This window comes from Coregonus lavaretus (assembly GCF_964263955.1).
Source record: "Coregonus lavaretus genome assembly, chromosome: 29".
In the NCBI taxonomy this organism is placed as follows: Eukaryota; Metazoa; Chordata; class Actinopteri; order Salmoniformes; family Salmonidae; genus Coregonus; species Coregonus lavaretus.
Window position 1 is genome coordinate 25,440,196 of NC_140016.1, and position 13,603 is coordinate 25,453,798.

The 13,603-nt window shown below is 40.1% G+C and overlaps 1 protein-coding gene across 1 annotated transcript; it reads left to right on the plus strand.

Moving 5' to 3' along the window:
• The first annotated feature begins 292 nt into the window (after positions 1-292).
• On the plus strand, positions 293-13,582 carry LOC311104865 (insulin-like growth factor-binding protein 7). Its single transcript, XM_084146825.1, has 5 exons — positions 293-771; positions 3,165-3,274; positions 5,861-5,968; positions 10,673-10,799; positions 11,393-13,582. Exons 1-5 carry the CDS (start codon positions 348-350, stop codon positions 11,413-11,415), a joined length of 792 nt encoding a protein of 263 aa, XP_084002951.1. The 5' UTR covers positions 293-347; the 3' UTR covers positions 11,416-13,582.
• The last annotated feature ends 21 nt before the right edge of the window (positions 13,583-13,603 follow it).

Below are 13,603 nucleotides of genomic sequence, written 5' to 3' on the forward strand. Positions count from 1 at the left end.
ACTTTGAACTTTCAGCATAAATTGCATGAAAGGTTTGTTATTTATTTTATTTGAATCTCATTGTGATCCAGAAATTGTTGATTACATTCGATGTGCTCACAAAGTTGAAGTAATTTAGTTGAAGTTACTTAAGTAAAATAAAAAAAATATTTTGTATTAACTGGTATTTTTGGTTAATTGCAAAGTAAAGGTATAATGACCATAACTTCGATGTAGAAATGGAAATCAAAGATTTTAGGGGCGTGGTTGAGCTTCAACAAAATCGCTGATAACTGTACAGTGCTTCACACTGTGATTCGGTCACTGTAAACACATACAGAACCGCAACTGTAAACTCAGCAAGCAAGATGTTGGTGTTTTTCGCGGTGGTCTTATCGTTGTCACTTGCGTCCGCATTTGCGGACCGAGTGCCGCGCAGTTGTGGCGCTTGCGAACCCAGCCTGTGCGACCCTCTTCCAGAGGAGGGCTGCAAGTCTGGCACGATTTTCGACTCCTGCGGTTGTTGTTCACTTTGCGCGGCTGGAGAGGGGGAGCCATGCAGGGGGCGCGGAACCACAGCCAAGCGTTGCGCCTCTGGGCTGGAGTGCGTAAAGAGCGACAAGAACAAGAAGACAAAGCTCGGCGTTTGCGCCTGCAAGACCAACTACGAAATGTGTGGCTCTGATGGAGTGACCTATAAAACTGGCTGCGACTTGAAAGTTGCCAGCCTGAAATCGGTGAGCGAGGAGAAGCCAGAAATCAAAGTCCTGAATAAAGGAAAATGCGCAACAGGTGAGAATGGGGGGACGGTAGATAACAGTAAACTTATTATTATTATAAAGAGCGCAGTAGTAGGCTAGTGGAAATTGAATTCTCGCTATTTTGGAAACATTAATATTTTATATTTTGTGTATTATGCTACAATAATTCGCATCCATCATGTCAAATACATTCTGGCCTTCTAGCCAATAGTTCACCAAGGGGCCTCATATTGACTCATATTATCCCCTCTTCTTTATAAATAATTGAGTTGTTAAAATAAAAAACGTTTAAGATGTCTTGAGTAGGCTAATTAATTAACCATTACAATGTACAGTAAATTATGTTAATGTAAAATCACTGCTGGTATTTCATCTATTGTCAATGTTTGCCTTGCATGAACTGATTCTATATGGTATTGATTTGACTTTTGTCCAATGCACTATCAACTTACATTGTTATTGTACATCACTGCCACAATGCACTGATTTGTCTTGGGATAGACATGAGTGCTCTCTAGTTACTGGATAGAAGAACTGGCTGAGAAATATGGAAAATCTGGGCACTGTCCACTGGGTGTGGACAAGGTTAACATCATCCTCTACCTCTATAACCCTTCCAAAACAACCAGAGTTAACTAAAGCCAGCCACTGAACAAGCTGAAAGCCATTGTCTCCACTCTGGGGTGGCACCCTCCATAGCCCTGAACAGACATGTCTGACATTTCACCATCCAAGGGAGGGATTTTACATTTTGTAAAGGAGGATGACTGTCGATCAAAAAGCAGTGCCTCGCCTACATACACACAGACAGGCCCTGTTGGTTTACAGCAAAGCCAGTTGACTTCAGTGTTTAGTTCAGTGAACCTTCACATGATTAATTATAACTGCATGCTGGTTCTGGATTAGGCAGGCGAAAGGGTTCGGGATGTGGAAAAAAACACACTGGCTGGCAAAAAAAAGTCATGCCACGCAAAAAGCCCCAGACTAATTTGCCAGTATCCAACAGGGTGAGGTTGGAGAGCAACTTTAGATGTGCCCTGCAGGCTCTCAGAGAGGTCAAAGATAGCACAACATTTACATTTCAGGCATTTAGCAGACGCTCTTATCCAGAGCGACTTACAGTTAGTGCATACATTATTTTTTTTATCATACTGGCCCCCCGTGGGAATAGAACCCACAACCCTGGCGTTGCAAACGCCATGCTCTACCAACTGAGCTACATCCTGGGCCAATTGTGCGCCGCCCCATGGGTCTCCCGGTCGCGGCCGGCTACGACAGAGCCTGGATTCGAACCAGGATCTCTAGTGGCACAGCCACTAGTGCCTTAGACCACTGCGCCACTCGGGAACGTTAGGTTCAAGTTCAAGGCCAACATTCCTCTCTCTACTCCATGTTGTTCTTGTTTTCTCAGAGTCCATTGGCTAGGCCTAGGGTTTCAGGGGAGGATTTTGTTGACCATACTTAATTGGTAACAGTAAATTTCACCAGAACTCAAAACAACAGGGGCCTCTAACTACTGTATATGAGACAGTGTTTATTTATTATAGTCATGATCATATGATATCCATTCCTTGGGTTGGAGTATAGAGCATTGAAAATACTACCTAGTCAATCTTCCATAGCCCTGTGGCATCATAATATTTTTCTAAAGAGGCCTTTACTTTGCAACACCTGTCATCCAAAGCCTAGTCGTCATAACTAAAATAACATTTCAGAAAAGCTACATTTCTGTCGACATTGTGGACCACATACAAAGTATTATGTGCCAGAAGTGTGAAGTGATGTAAATACACACATTATTTTCTTGACCCATAAAAACAACAGAAAATTATGTTTGAGCTAAGCACATTACTAGAAGTTTTGTTTATCAGATTAAATAATAAAGTTTGAATTTGTGCAACTCCGCATGAAGCCTGTTCCAATGTTTCAAAGGTAATGACAGTAATGTTCAGTGTTCATATTGAGAAACCTAACAGAGCTACTGTTTAACTAATTCTGACTGGCATGAGAAAACTAAAGCGAGAAAGTATGCTTAATATTTCACTAAATTACTCACTAACAGAATTAATTCTAAACTCCTTGATGTTGTCCATGTTACATCAACTCCATCACTTATTGTCCTGACCTTAAAAAAAGGCACATTCATTCCTTTCTGGATGGCTAAAGGGACTAGAGATGCTATCTGTTCATTTATAACACGCTCACTCATTTATATAATACGTTTATCACATATCAATCAGAACATCTCGCTACCATATTACTGCTTTGACATTTCCGACCTGTACCAGCTAGTCCCAGTGGATTACAGCAGAGCTATCTCTGATTCCGCCCGAGTTAAAGATAAGCGTTACAGGTTGATTTGAAGGAGATAATAAATCCACTCAATCATCTCATTTTTTTTCTATGTTTTCTTCTCCTCCACAGCACCTGTCATTGTGACGGCCCCTGGTGAGGTCTACAATGTCACAGGCTCCCAGGTGTACCTGAGCTGCGAGGCCATTGGAATCCCCACCCCCGTGATCACCTGGAAGAAGGTACCAGAAGGTTCAATAGAGGTCACTAGGACTTGTTCAATTCAAATCTGTATCCACACTTTTCTGAGGTGTGGTACAAAAAAATACAAATTGCTCCATGCTTTGAGAAAGCATTTCTATATGGGTATATTTTGTTTCAGAAACACTCACATATGTAGTTTAGTATGATGGTTCAAATAACTTTACATATGGTAGGTCGTTAATGTATTTTGCTATGTCTAGTTATTCATACGTCCCCTTCCACTGATTGCTGATTTGGGCTCTATATTTGAGGACACAATGGATGAAAGAGATGTGAAAATAGAGGATATGAAGCATGCTATTGTTAACCACAATAGCACAGGACATGAGGGGTTAGAGGGGAAATCCTTAATTATTATCTGATCTTTACAGTCAAGGCTTTACTTATACCCACGGTCAGCAGCTAACATTCTTAACATTCCTCAAGAAAAAAAGTAGAGGCATGAAATTCCCATTGGTTCCACAGAGACAAAAAATACTAAAGTAAATGAGGATCATTCAGAATGAGGCTGAGAAAATAAGTAGGGAAGGGAGGGGAGACAAACGGCCATGGAAAGCCAGGATGCATGAAGTCAATGTGGAGAACACAACTCATCATTCCTGGACAGACAAGGAAGTTAACCTACTGTTTGCTTACTCTCAAAATAGAGCAAGAGACCACTCTGAATAGGATTTAATATGAAAACAGATATTTAATCAAGATGAGCATCTGGAAGTTTGGTGGGTAAACCAAAACAAGTCTCCCTGCACTGAGAGAGAGAGAGAGAGAGAGAGAGAGAGAGAGATTGAATTTATATACGTTTTGATGTTGTAAGCATTGTTTTATTGATTCGATTAGCCCAAACTTCCACACTCTCAGCTAAACAGAATGTTGCTTTGTTCGAACAGTGCCCATAGATCTGACTTATTTACACTGAACAAAAATATAAACGCAACATGTAAAGTGTTGGTCCCATGTTTCATAAGCTGAAATAAAATATCCCAGAAATGTTCCATATGTACAAAAAGCTTATGTCTGTAAAAAAATGTTTTACATCCCTGTTAGTGAGCATTTATCCTTTGCCAAGATAATCCATCCACTTGACAGGTGTGGCATATCAAGAAGCTGATTTAACAGCATGATCATTACACAGGTGCACCTTGTGCTGGGGACAATACAAGGCCACTCTAAAATGTGCAGTTTTGTCACACAACACAATGCCACAGTCTCAAGTTTTGAGGGAGCATGCAATTGGCATGCTGACTGCAGGAATGTCCACCAGAACTGTTGCCAGATAATTTAATGTTCATTTCTCTACTATAAGCCACCTCCAACGTTGTTTTAGAGAATTTGGCAGTACGTCCAACCGGCCTCACAAATGGAGTAGGAAACAGGGACACTGGACTGATGAGTGAGAGACAGAGAGAGAGAGTGAAGAGAAGAGGGTGACCAACATCTTCTACACACCAAAACAGGCCAAACTCACATGCAGCTGGTTATCACACTTCATCCAGTGAGCTAGAAGTTACAATACAACACAAGATGGATGGTTTGGACCCAATAGGTCATGTCATGTGTTTAAGGTTGCAAAGCTACCAGTAATTGACCAAAGTTACCGGAATCTTCAGTAATTTTGGTAATTAACAGAAAATCTATGGCAATCTATCGTAACTTTGGTAATTTATACTTGAATGACTTGTACAAAATGTATTTAAAAAATGTGTCCATATTGTCCATGAGTTTCTACTAGATAGACCATGTGGTTCAAGAGAAAATAGCCTAATTAATGAAAAAAGCATCTAATCAACAATTAACTCTGCAACTCTTCCAACAATTGACTTTTCTTCACAACTGCCACTAGTTTGGCGCAAAAACATTGACAAAAAATACATATTGACATAGTAAAATAAATAAAAGTCTCAAAAATATATATAAAGGATATTTCATGCTGAAACCCTCATTAAACACCAATGGTACTCACTAAATTGATGGTTTATATTTAGGAAAATGTTTTACAGCTTTGTCAATGTATTTTGTATTTTATTTTCATCTTATTTAATTAGTTAATATATTTTACATGTGATAAGGCCACACAGAGGGTCAGAGATAATTACAGACGCCTATGATAATCTGAAGTAACCAAAAGGGCCACTAGATGTCTTGTGATAGATTACATAAAATCCATGAAAGATACCAAAATTCTGGTGGTTTACTGGTAAACTTCGAAAGTTTCAAGTAATAAACCCTGCCTTTGCAACTCTACATGTGTTACATCCGTCTTTCCGTTTCAATACTTCCTTATGTCTCTCTGTTGTCTCTTTCTTATGTCCTACTGATTTCCCAGATGAGCCTTTCTTTTCTTTGCTTATATCATGTGTTTTTATAGCTGTAGATGTCGGTGTCTGAGCTTAGGTCATATAAAGAGAACGTGATCTTAGATTACATGAAATAACATTTGATTTAGCCGGTTGTCTCTTGAGCTGAAGCGTTGAATGTTTTCAGTTTCACAGTTGCACAGTTGCACACCCACACACCATGCTTTTAATTCGATTAGTTAGTTATTAAGTGAATGGTTGTTTTCCCAGGTCACCAGTGGAAAACAGAGAATGGAGCTGCTTCCAGGAGACAGAGACAACCTGGCCATTCAGACCCGTGGAGGACCTGAGAAACATGAGGTCACTGGCTGGGTCCTGGTGAGTCCAACCAGTCCACACACACACACACATTAACACACATACTGTTATTATTATAATTATTATAATTATTATTATTTTTTGGGGGGGGGTAGATCAGCTTTAATATTGCAGCTAGATTGTGGCTTCTGTCAGTGTAATTGTCTGCATCATTTCCAATCCCCCATATGTATATATATTTGTTTTTGTAACCCTGCCACCCCTCCCCTAATTGGAGTAAACTAATGGAAAACAATACTTAGGCTTCCACTTCCAGCTTATCCATACTAAATACATTTCACGGACAGTATATTTTACATTAGTTATCTTTTGTTTGGTTTTAGTCCCAGCCTTCAGCTACCCTCAACCCCTCCCATCTATCTCTGAAGACCATCCAGTTTTTATTTCTAGCTGCCATATCTTTTTCTACTGTGCTGTGATGTTCCACAAAAGTTCTGAACCTTTCTATTCTCATAGTTTCTACAGATTGTAAATTAAAGATAAACACTTTTGCTAAGAGTATTATAATATTATTGATCAATTGACTATGACTTTTCAAATAACCCAGCAGTGCCATTTCCAAGTAAATGTTGCAATCTTTCAGCCATTCCTGAACCTGCGACCAAAAACGAGCTACATACAGTGGTGAAAAAAAGTATTTAGTCAGCCACCAATTGTGCAAGTTCTCCCACTTAAAAAGATGAGAGAGGCCTGTAATTTTCATCATAGGTACACGTCAACTACAGTGGGGGAAAAAAGTATTTAGTCAGCCACCAATTGTGCAAGTTCTCCCACTTAAAAAGATGAGAGAGGCCTGTAATTTTCATCATAGGTACACGTCAACTATGACAGACAAATTGAGATAATTCTTTCCAGAAAATCACATTGTAGGATTTTTAATGAAATTTTTTGCAAATTATGGTGGAAAATAAGTATTTGGTCAATAACAAAAGTTTCTCAATACTTTGTTATATACCCTTTGTTGGCAGTGACACAGGTCAAACGTTTTCTGTAAGTCTTCACAAGGTTTTCACACACTGTTGCTGGTATTTTGGCCCATTCCTCCATGCAGATCTCCTCTAGAGCAGTGATGTTTTGGGGCTGTCGCTGGGCAACACGGACTTTCAACTCCCTCCAAAGATTTTCTATGGGGTTGAGATCTGGAGACTGGCTAGGCCACTCCAGGACCTTGAAATGCTTCTTACGAAGCCACTCCTTCGTTGCCCGGGCGGTGTGTTTGGGATCATTGTCATGCTGAAAGACCCAGCCACGTTTCATCTTCAATGCCCTTGCTGATGGAAGGAGGTTTTCACTCAAAATCTCACGATACATGGCCCCATTCATTCTTTCCTTTACACGGATCAGTCGTCCTGGTCCCTTTGCAGAAAAACAGCACCAAAGCATGATGTTTCCACCCCCATGCTTCACAGTAGGTATGGTGTTCTTTGGATGCAACTCAGCATTCTTTGTCCTCCAAACAAGACAAGTTGAGTTTTTACCAAAAAGTTCTATTTTGGTTTCATCTGACCATATGACATTCTCCCAATCCTCTTCTGGATCATCCAAATGCACTCTAGCAAACTTCAGACGGGCCTGGACATGTACTGGCTTAAGCATGGGGACACGTCTCGCACTGCAGGATTTGAGTCCCTGGCGGCGTAGTGTGTTACTGATGGTAGGCTTTGTTACTTTGGTCCCAGCTCTCTGCAGGTCATTCACTAGGTCCCCCCGTGTGGTTCTGGGATTTTTGCTCACCGTTCTTGTGATCATTTTGACCCCACGGGGTGAGATCTTGCGTGGAGCCCCAGATCGAGGGAGATTATCAGTCGTCTTGTATGTCTTCCATTTCCTAATAATTGCTCCCACAGTTGATTTATTCAAACCAAGCTGCTTACCTATTGCAGATTCAGTCTTCCCAGCCTGGTGCAGGTCTACAATTATGTTTCTGGTGTCCTTTGACAGCTCTTTGGTCTTGGCCATAGTGGAGTTTGGAGTGTGACTGTTTGAGGTTGTGGACAGGTGTATTTTATACTGATAACAAGTTCAAACAGGTGCCATTAATACAGGTAACGAGTGGAGGACAGAGGAGCCTCTTAAAGAAGAAGTTACAGGTCTGTGAGAGCCAGAAATCTTGCTTGTTTGTAGGTGACCAAATACTTATTTCCACCATAATTTGCTAATAAATTCATAAAAAATCCTACAATGTGATTTTCTGGATTTTTTTCCCTCAATTTTCTGTCATAGTTGACGTGTACCTATGATGAAAATTACAGGCCTCTCTCATCTTTTTAAGTGGGAGAACTTGCACAATTGGTGGCTGACTAAATACTTTTTTTCCCCCCACTGTATGGGCAGTCCCAAAACAAGTGATCTAATGATTCTGTCTCTTCGCAGCAAAATCTGCAGAGCTGGGATGGTTGTATCCCTCATATATAACATTCTATTGGTTGCAAGAATTTTGTATTATAATTTAAATTGAAAAACTCTAGTTTGTTCTGAATACGGCATCGTTTTGTATATCAGTTCATAAACCATGTGCCATGCAATTGGTACATCGAAAATCTCCTTCCAACTATTTTCCAACCTGTATGGCGCAGCTGTAAATGTTTTGGTCCTTAAATGAAACTGGTATACTTTATTTATCACCATTTTCTTTAGCCAATTTTGGTCTTTAATGAAGGGCTGACAGACAAGTTCCTTACCTTCTCCCCTTTCCAGTTGCCTCCTCTATTTTTGCGGAAATGCTGCAATCAGTTGGTTGTAATTTTGGATAGAGCAGACATTTCCATATATTTTTGTTAACTGCATGTGTGACATAACTCCACCAGTTCTATTTATGATATAATTTACAAAGATCATACTGTTTTTCTTTTTTTCCCAAAAAAATAATGTTTTTTTAAATCAGTTAGTATATTTGAGTTTAACCATAATATCTGTTCTAATATTTGTTCTGTCTTTCATGGTGAATTAAACTGAAATTGCAACCAGCTGTCTATTGCTTGTTTTAAAAATAGTGATATTTTGGAGATTATTTCATTTTCAAATAACCAAAAGTGAGAGGTTGTAATCTGAATGAAGGGAAAAAGGCCATTCTTGAGCTATTCTCACTAATCTACTAGAGAACCATTTCAGATTCAACTATACTTTTTTTTATGATTGAAGCCTTTAGTGAGAGGTCCAATGTTTTAATATTTAATAATTTCTGCCCTCCGAATTCATATTAATTATATAAATAGGCCCATTTAATTTTGTCTGGCTTGCCGTTCTAAATAAAGTGGAATATTTTTTGCTCATATAATTTAAAAAAACAAGTCGTTAGGTGTAGGCAGGGCCATAAGTATATAGGTAAACTGGGATATGACTAAATCATTAATCAGGGTGATCTTTCCAGAAATAGACAGGTGTTGCCCTTTCCATGGTAGCAAAATCGTATCTAATTTGGCTAACTTTCTATTAAAATGTATTGTAGTGAGATCATTTCTTTCTTTCGGGATATGAATACCGAGTATATCTATAATAATAAATAGATATGGCCATAATAAATAGATATGCTGATAGTGGACAACCTTGTTTTACTCCTCTTGACAATTTAATACTTTCTGAGAAGTAGCCATTATTTACAATTTTACACCTGGGGTTACTATACATAACATTAACCCATTGAATAAGAGATTCTCCTAAATTAAAATAGTCCAGGCATTTATATATAAATTCCAGTCGTACTTTATCAAAGGCCTTTTGAAGGTCAGCTATGAATACCAGGCCTGGTGTTCCAGATTTTTCATAGTGTTCTCTAGTCTTTCCAGTATTTGTCTTATATTATCTCCAATGTATCATCCATGAAAAAAACCTGTCTGATTAGGATGAATAATATCCATTTAAATTCTATGCATTTTGCTAAGATTTTGGCATCACAACACTGAAGTGTAAGGGGTCTCCAGTTCTTTTTAGATAGACTGGATCTTTATATTTACCATCTGGGTCCTGTTTCAGTAATAGTGAAATCAGACCTTGACTTGAAACACTGTTAGTACAAAGGATTTTAGCTGTCATACAGACTTGTGGGTTGTCCCACAGAAACAAATCAGTCAAATACCTCAAGGCCCACACACAGAGGTAGTAAAGGTAGAAATGAAGCATAGGATGGAAGAGTTATGTATTAGATAGCTGACATTCTATTACTTTATTTATGAATATTATTATCTGAGGCACATTCCAAAGTTATCTATGAACGCTACTCATTGACTTATTCTTTTCAGAGCCTCTACATAACAGAGAGTGTAATACACATGCAACTCCTTCCTCCATGTCTGAGTAAATGAACATAAAACATTGGTGGGCCCTGTTCAGTGGTTAGCTCTATCTATCTCTCTCCCTCCCCCTCTTTATCTCTCAGTATTCTTCTCCCCTGCTATCAAACATCACATTCATTCAATTTCAGAATATCTATCATCCACCATATTTTCTTCTCATTGGCCACCTTCCATGGTATGTTTGTACTTGTGATAAGTATTTAAAAACCTACACAGGTGCAAGCCGGCACTGGACAGCAGTCAGACAGCCGTAAACAATCCAGAACGCTTCTTTCTACTTGAAATGGCACCCTTGCTCTGTCGAAATGAGCTGAGCTTGGCTAGGATGGAGAGTTTGAGGCTGTGTTTGTGTCGCCTTGAGTGTTCTAATAAAATCAGATAAGGCGATAACAGCCACCACCATGCTTTTCAGATCTCGCCGCTCACCAAGAAAGAGGCTGGCTCATATGAGTGCCACGCTGTCAACGCCAAAGGAGAGGCCTCAGCGGTGGGCACCATTCACGTGGTGGAGTCCATCGATGACATCCCTGTCAAGAAAGGTACCCAAGCGCATCCTTTTCTATTTCACTGCTATTTCTACTCTGTTTCATGTTAAATCTAGACCCACACAATATGGCACCAAAGGGCAATATCTACCACATACAAAGAGCAAATGTAGGTATTCAAAGGGCAAATCAAAGGGTGTGTATGTACAGTATGTGTGAGTTCTTTGGAATTCAGGCCCTCTAGCCTGTGGTTCCCATCCTGTCCTGACATGTTTAGGAATGCATGCTTGGCTTGGCTTGGTCCACATCACTTGGCTGCTCTCGACAGGGCTTGATGGTTGCCTTCGACAAGGCAGCGTGTGTTACTGGGTGTGTAACTGGTGCAAGCGTTGACAGATGCAATCATTGCACTGCCTATAAAGCTGCGCTCTAAAAAGGAATCAGGGATAGATATGTGATACAAATCTGATGGAAACCGATCAAAGTATTCAGGTCTCCCCCAGAGTCATATATAAGACTATGGTCTCCCCTATCATTGGTCATAAATAGGACCAGTTAAGGACCCTTACCCTAGAAATTCACTTGCCTCTGTAATAAATTCACTTATCCAATCTGTCATTGTGGTCTTGCCTGTGTGTCTCTTCCAGTGACCAAGGATGATGAGCTGTAAGGCGTCTCAGCACAGTAGAGCCTCAGTGGCAGCTCCTGACAGGATCAGGAGAGGAGGGAGCAGCCCCGACCATCCCACCAGTAGACCTGTACAATGACTAAGAAAGAGGACCAATGGCCACCATTAGCATCCCAGAGATCCATCAGATTTATATTTGATAACGTTGCCATTTTGTCAATATTTTTTTGTATATTTTAGTAGCCACTCTTATCCAGAGCAACTTTCAGTAGTGAGCGCATACAGTTTTTAAAAAATCATACTGGTCCCCTATTGGATCAAACCCACAACCCTGGCTTAGTAAGTGCCATGCTCTACCAACTGAGCCACACAGGACCTGTAACAAGTCCCATTTTTCATAGTCATATTCAGTACACTGTATTGTAGATATAGCCATCCACAAGATGCAGCTAGGCCTCTAGACACACACGTCATTCAGCACTAGGTACACAGTGTACAAAACATTAGGAACACCTTCCTAATATTGAGTTGTATCCCCTTTTGCCCTCAGAACAGCCTCAATTCGTCAGGGCATGGACTCTACAAGGTGTCGAATGCATTCCACAGGGATTCTGGCCCATGTTGACGCCAATGCTTCCCAAAGTTGTGTCAAGTTTGCTGGATGACCTTTGGGTGGTGGACCATTCTTGATACACATGGAAAACTGTTGAGCGTGAAAAACCCAGCGGCGTTGCAGTTCTTGACGCACTCAAACCAGTGCGCCTGGCACCTACAACCATACCCCGTTCAAAGGCACTTAAATATTTTGTCTTGCCCTTTCACCTTGTGAATAGGGAGGCAGGTAGCTTAGTGGGTAAGAGCGTTGTGCCAGTAACCGAAAGGTCGCTGGTTCTAATCCCCGAGCCCACTAGGTGAAAAATCTGTCGATTTGCCCTTGAGCAAGGCACTTAACCCTAATTGCTCCTGTAAGTCGCTCTGGATAAGAGCGTCTGCTAAATGACCAATTATTATAATTATACATACGCAATCCAAGTCTCAAGGCTTAAAAATCCTTCTTTAACCGGTCTCCACCCCTTCATCTACACTGATTGAAGTGGAATTAACAAGTGACTTCGATAAGGGATCATAGCTTTCACCTGGATTCACCTGGTCAGTCTGTCATGGAAAGAGCAGGTGTTCCTAATGTTTTGTACACTGTGTATGTGCACACAAATTACACGTATATGCTTCACTCCTCTTCTTTTGACGTAGTTGACTGTTTTAGTGAATTATTCCTTCCCTTTACATTTTCATTCTAGCAAAAATAATACATTGCAAGACCATCACTATTTGGCCAAGCAGGGCAAGATTAACGAACGGGCACGTGCCCCCCGACCTATTATTTTTTATTAGCATATGATAGCAAAATGTGTAGAATTGCATGAAATTAGCTTTAAAACTGCAACATTTTGTCTCAGCCTCATGGCAAAATGTGAATAAAAGCACAAGCTATAAAACAAAAAGATTCCCTTCCCTATGGCAAAAAGTGTAGAATAGCATTAGAAAATTGCAAATGTTTCTCTCTGCACAATTGCAAAATGTGTTGAAATGCAGGAAGTTAGCAGATTTCCAAAAGAATGGAGGTCGGTGCCCGGGGGCCACAAATGTGGTAGTCTGGCCCTGTGGGCAAGGCAGAAACAGACACCCAGGCAAATAAATTACCTCCTGAAAAGTACACAAATCATTCTTTCCCTTGACAAGCCATAAAGACATGCCTTTGCAAAAGCCATTGTGTGGAGTGAGTGATCGGGAATGACAGGCAGGCAAAACAAACTCATAACACTCTTGCACTCATATAATCCCAGTACAGTACTCGCATACTATGGGTTTAGCTACCAAACGCATACTATGGGTTTAGCTACCAAACCAAACAGTGGCAGATGTCTGGGGATGTACTGTAGGGCATATTGAGCAACCAACAAGTATGAAATGGCGTAGAAAAAGTAGGATTTATGTTGGAATGTAGAGATTCACTTTCGGTGCTAAAAGTCTGCAACTCCAATGAAGAGGCCAGTGGACATTGCTTTTACCAAATGTTTCTAGTTTTTCAGACTTAAGCTCTATGTATGTATTTGCTGTATTCACTTTGTTGTATGGTATACTAACACTGGATGTTATTACTACGTGACACGTGCTGTACATCACTAATAAATAAAATTATTGACTTCAAGTTGTGGCTATTTCGATATTA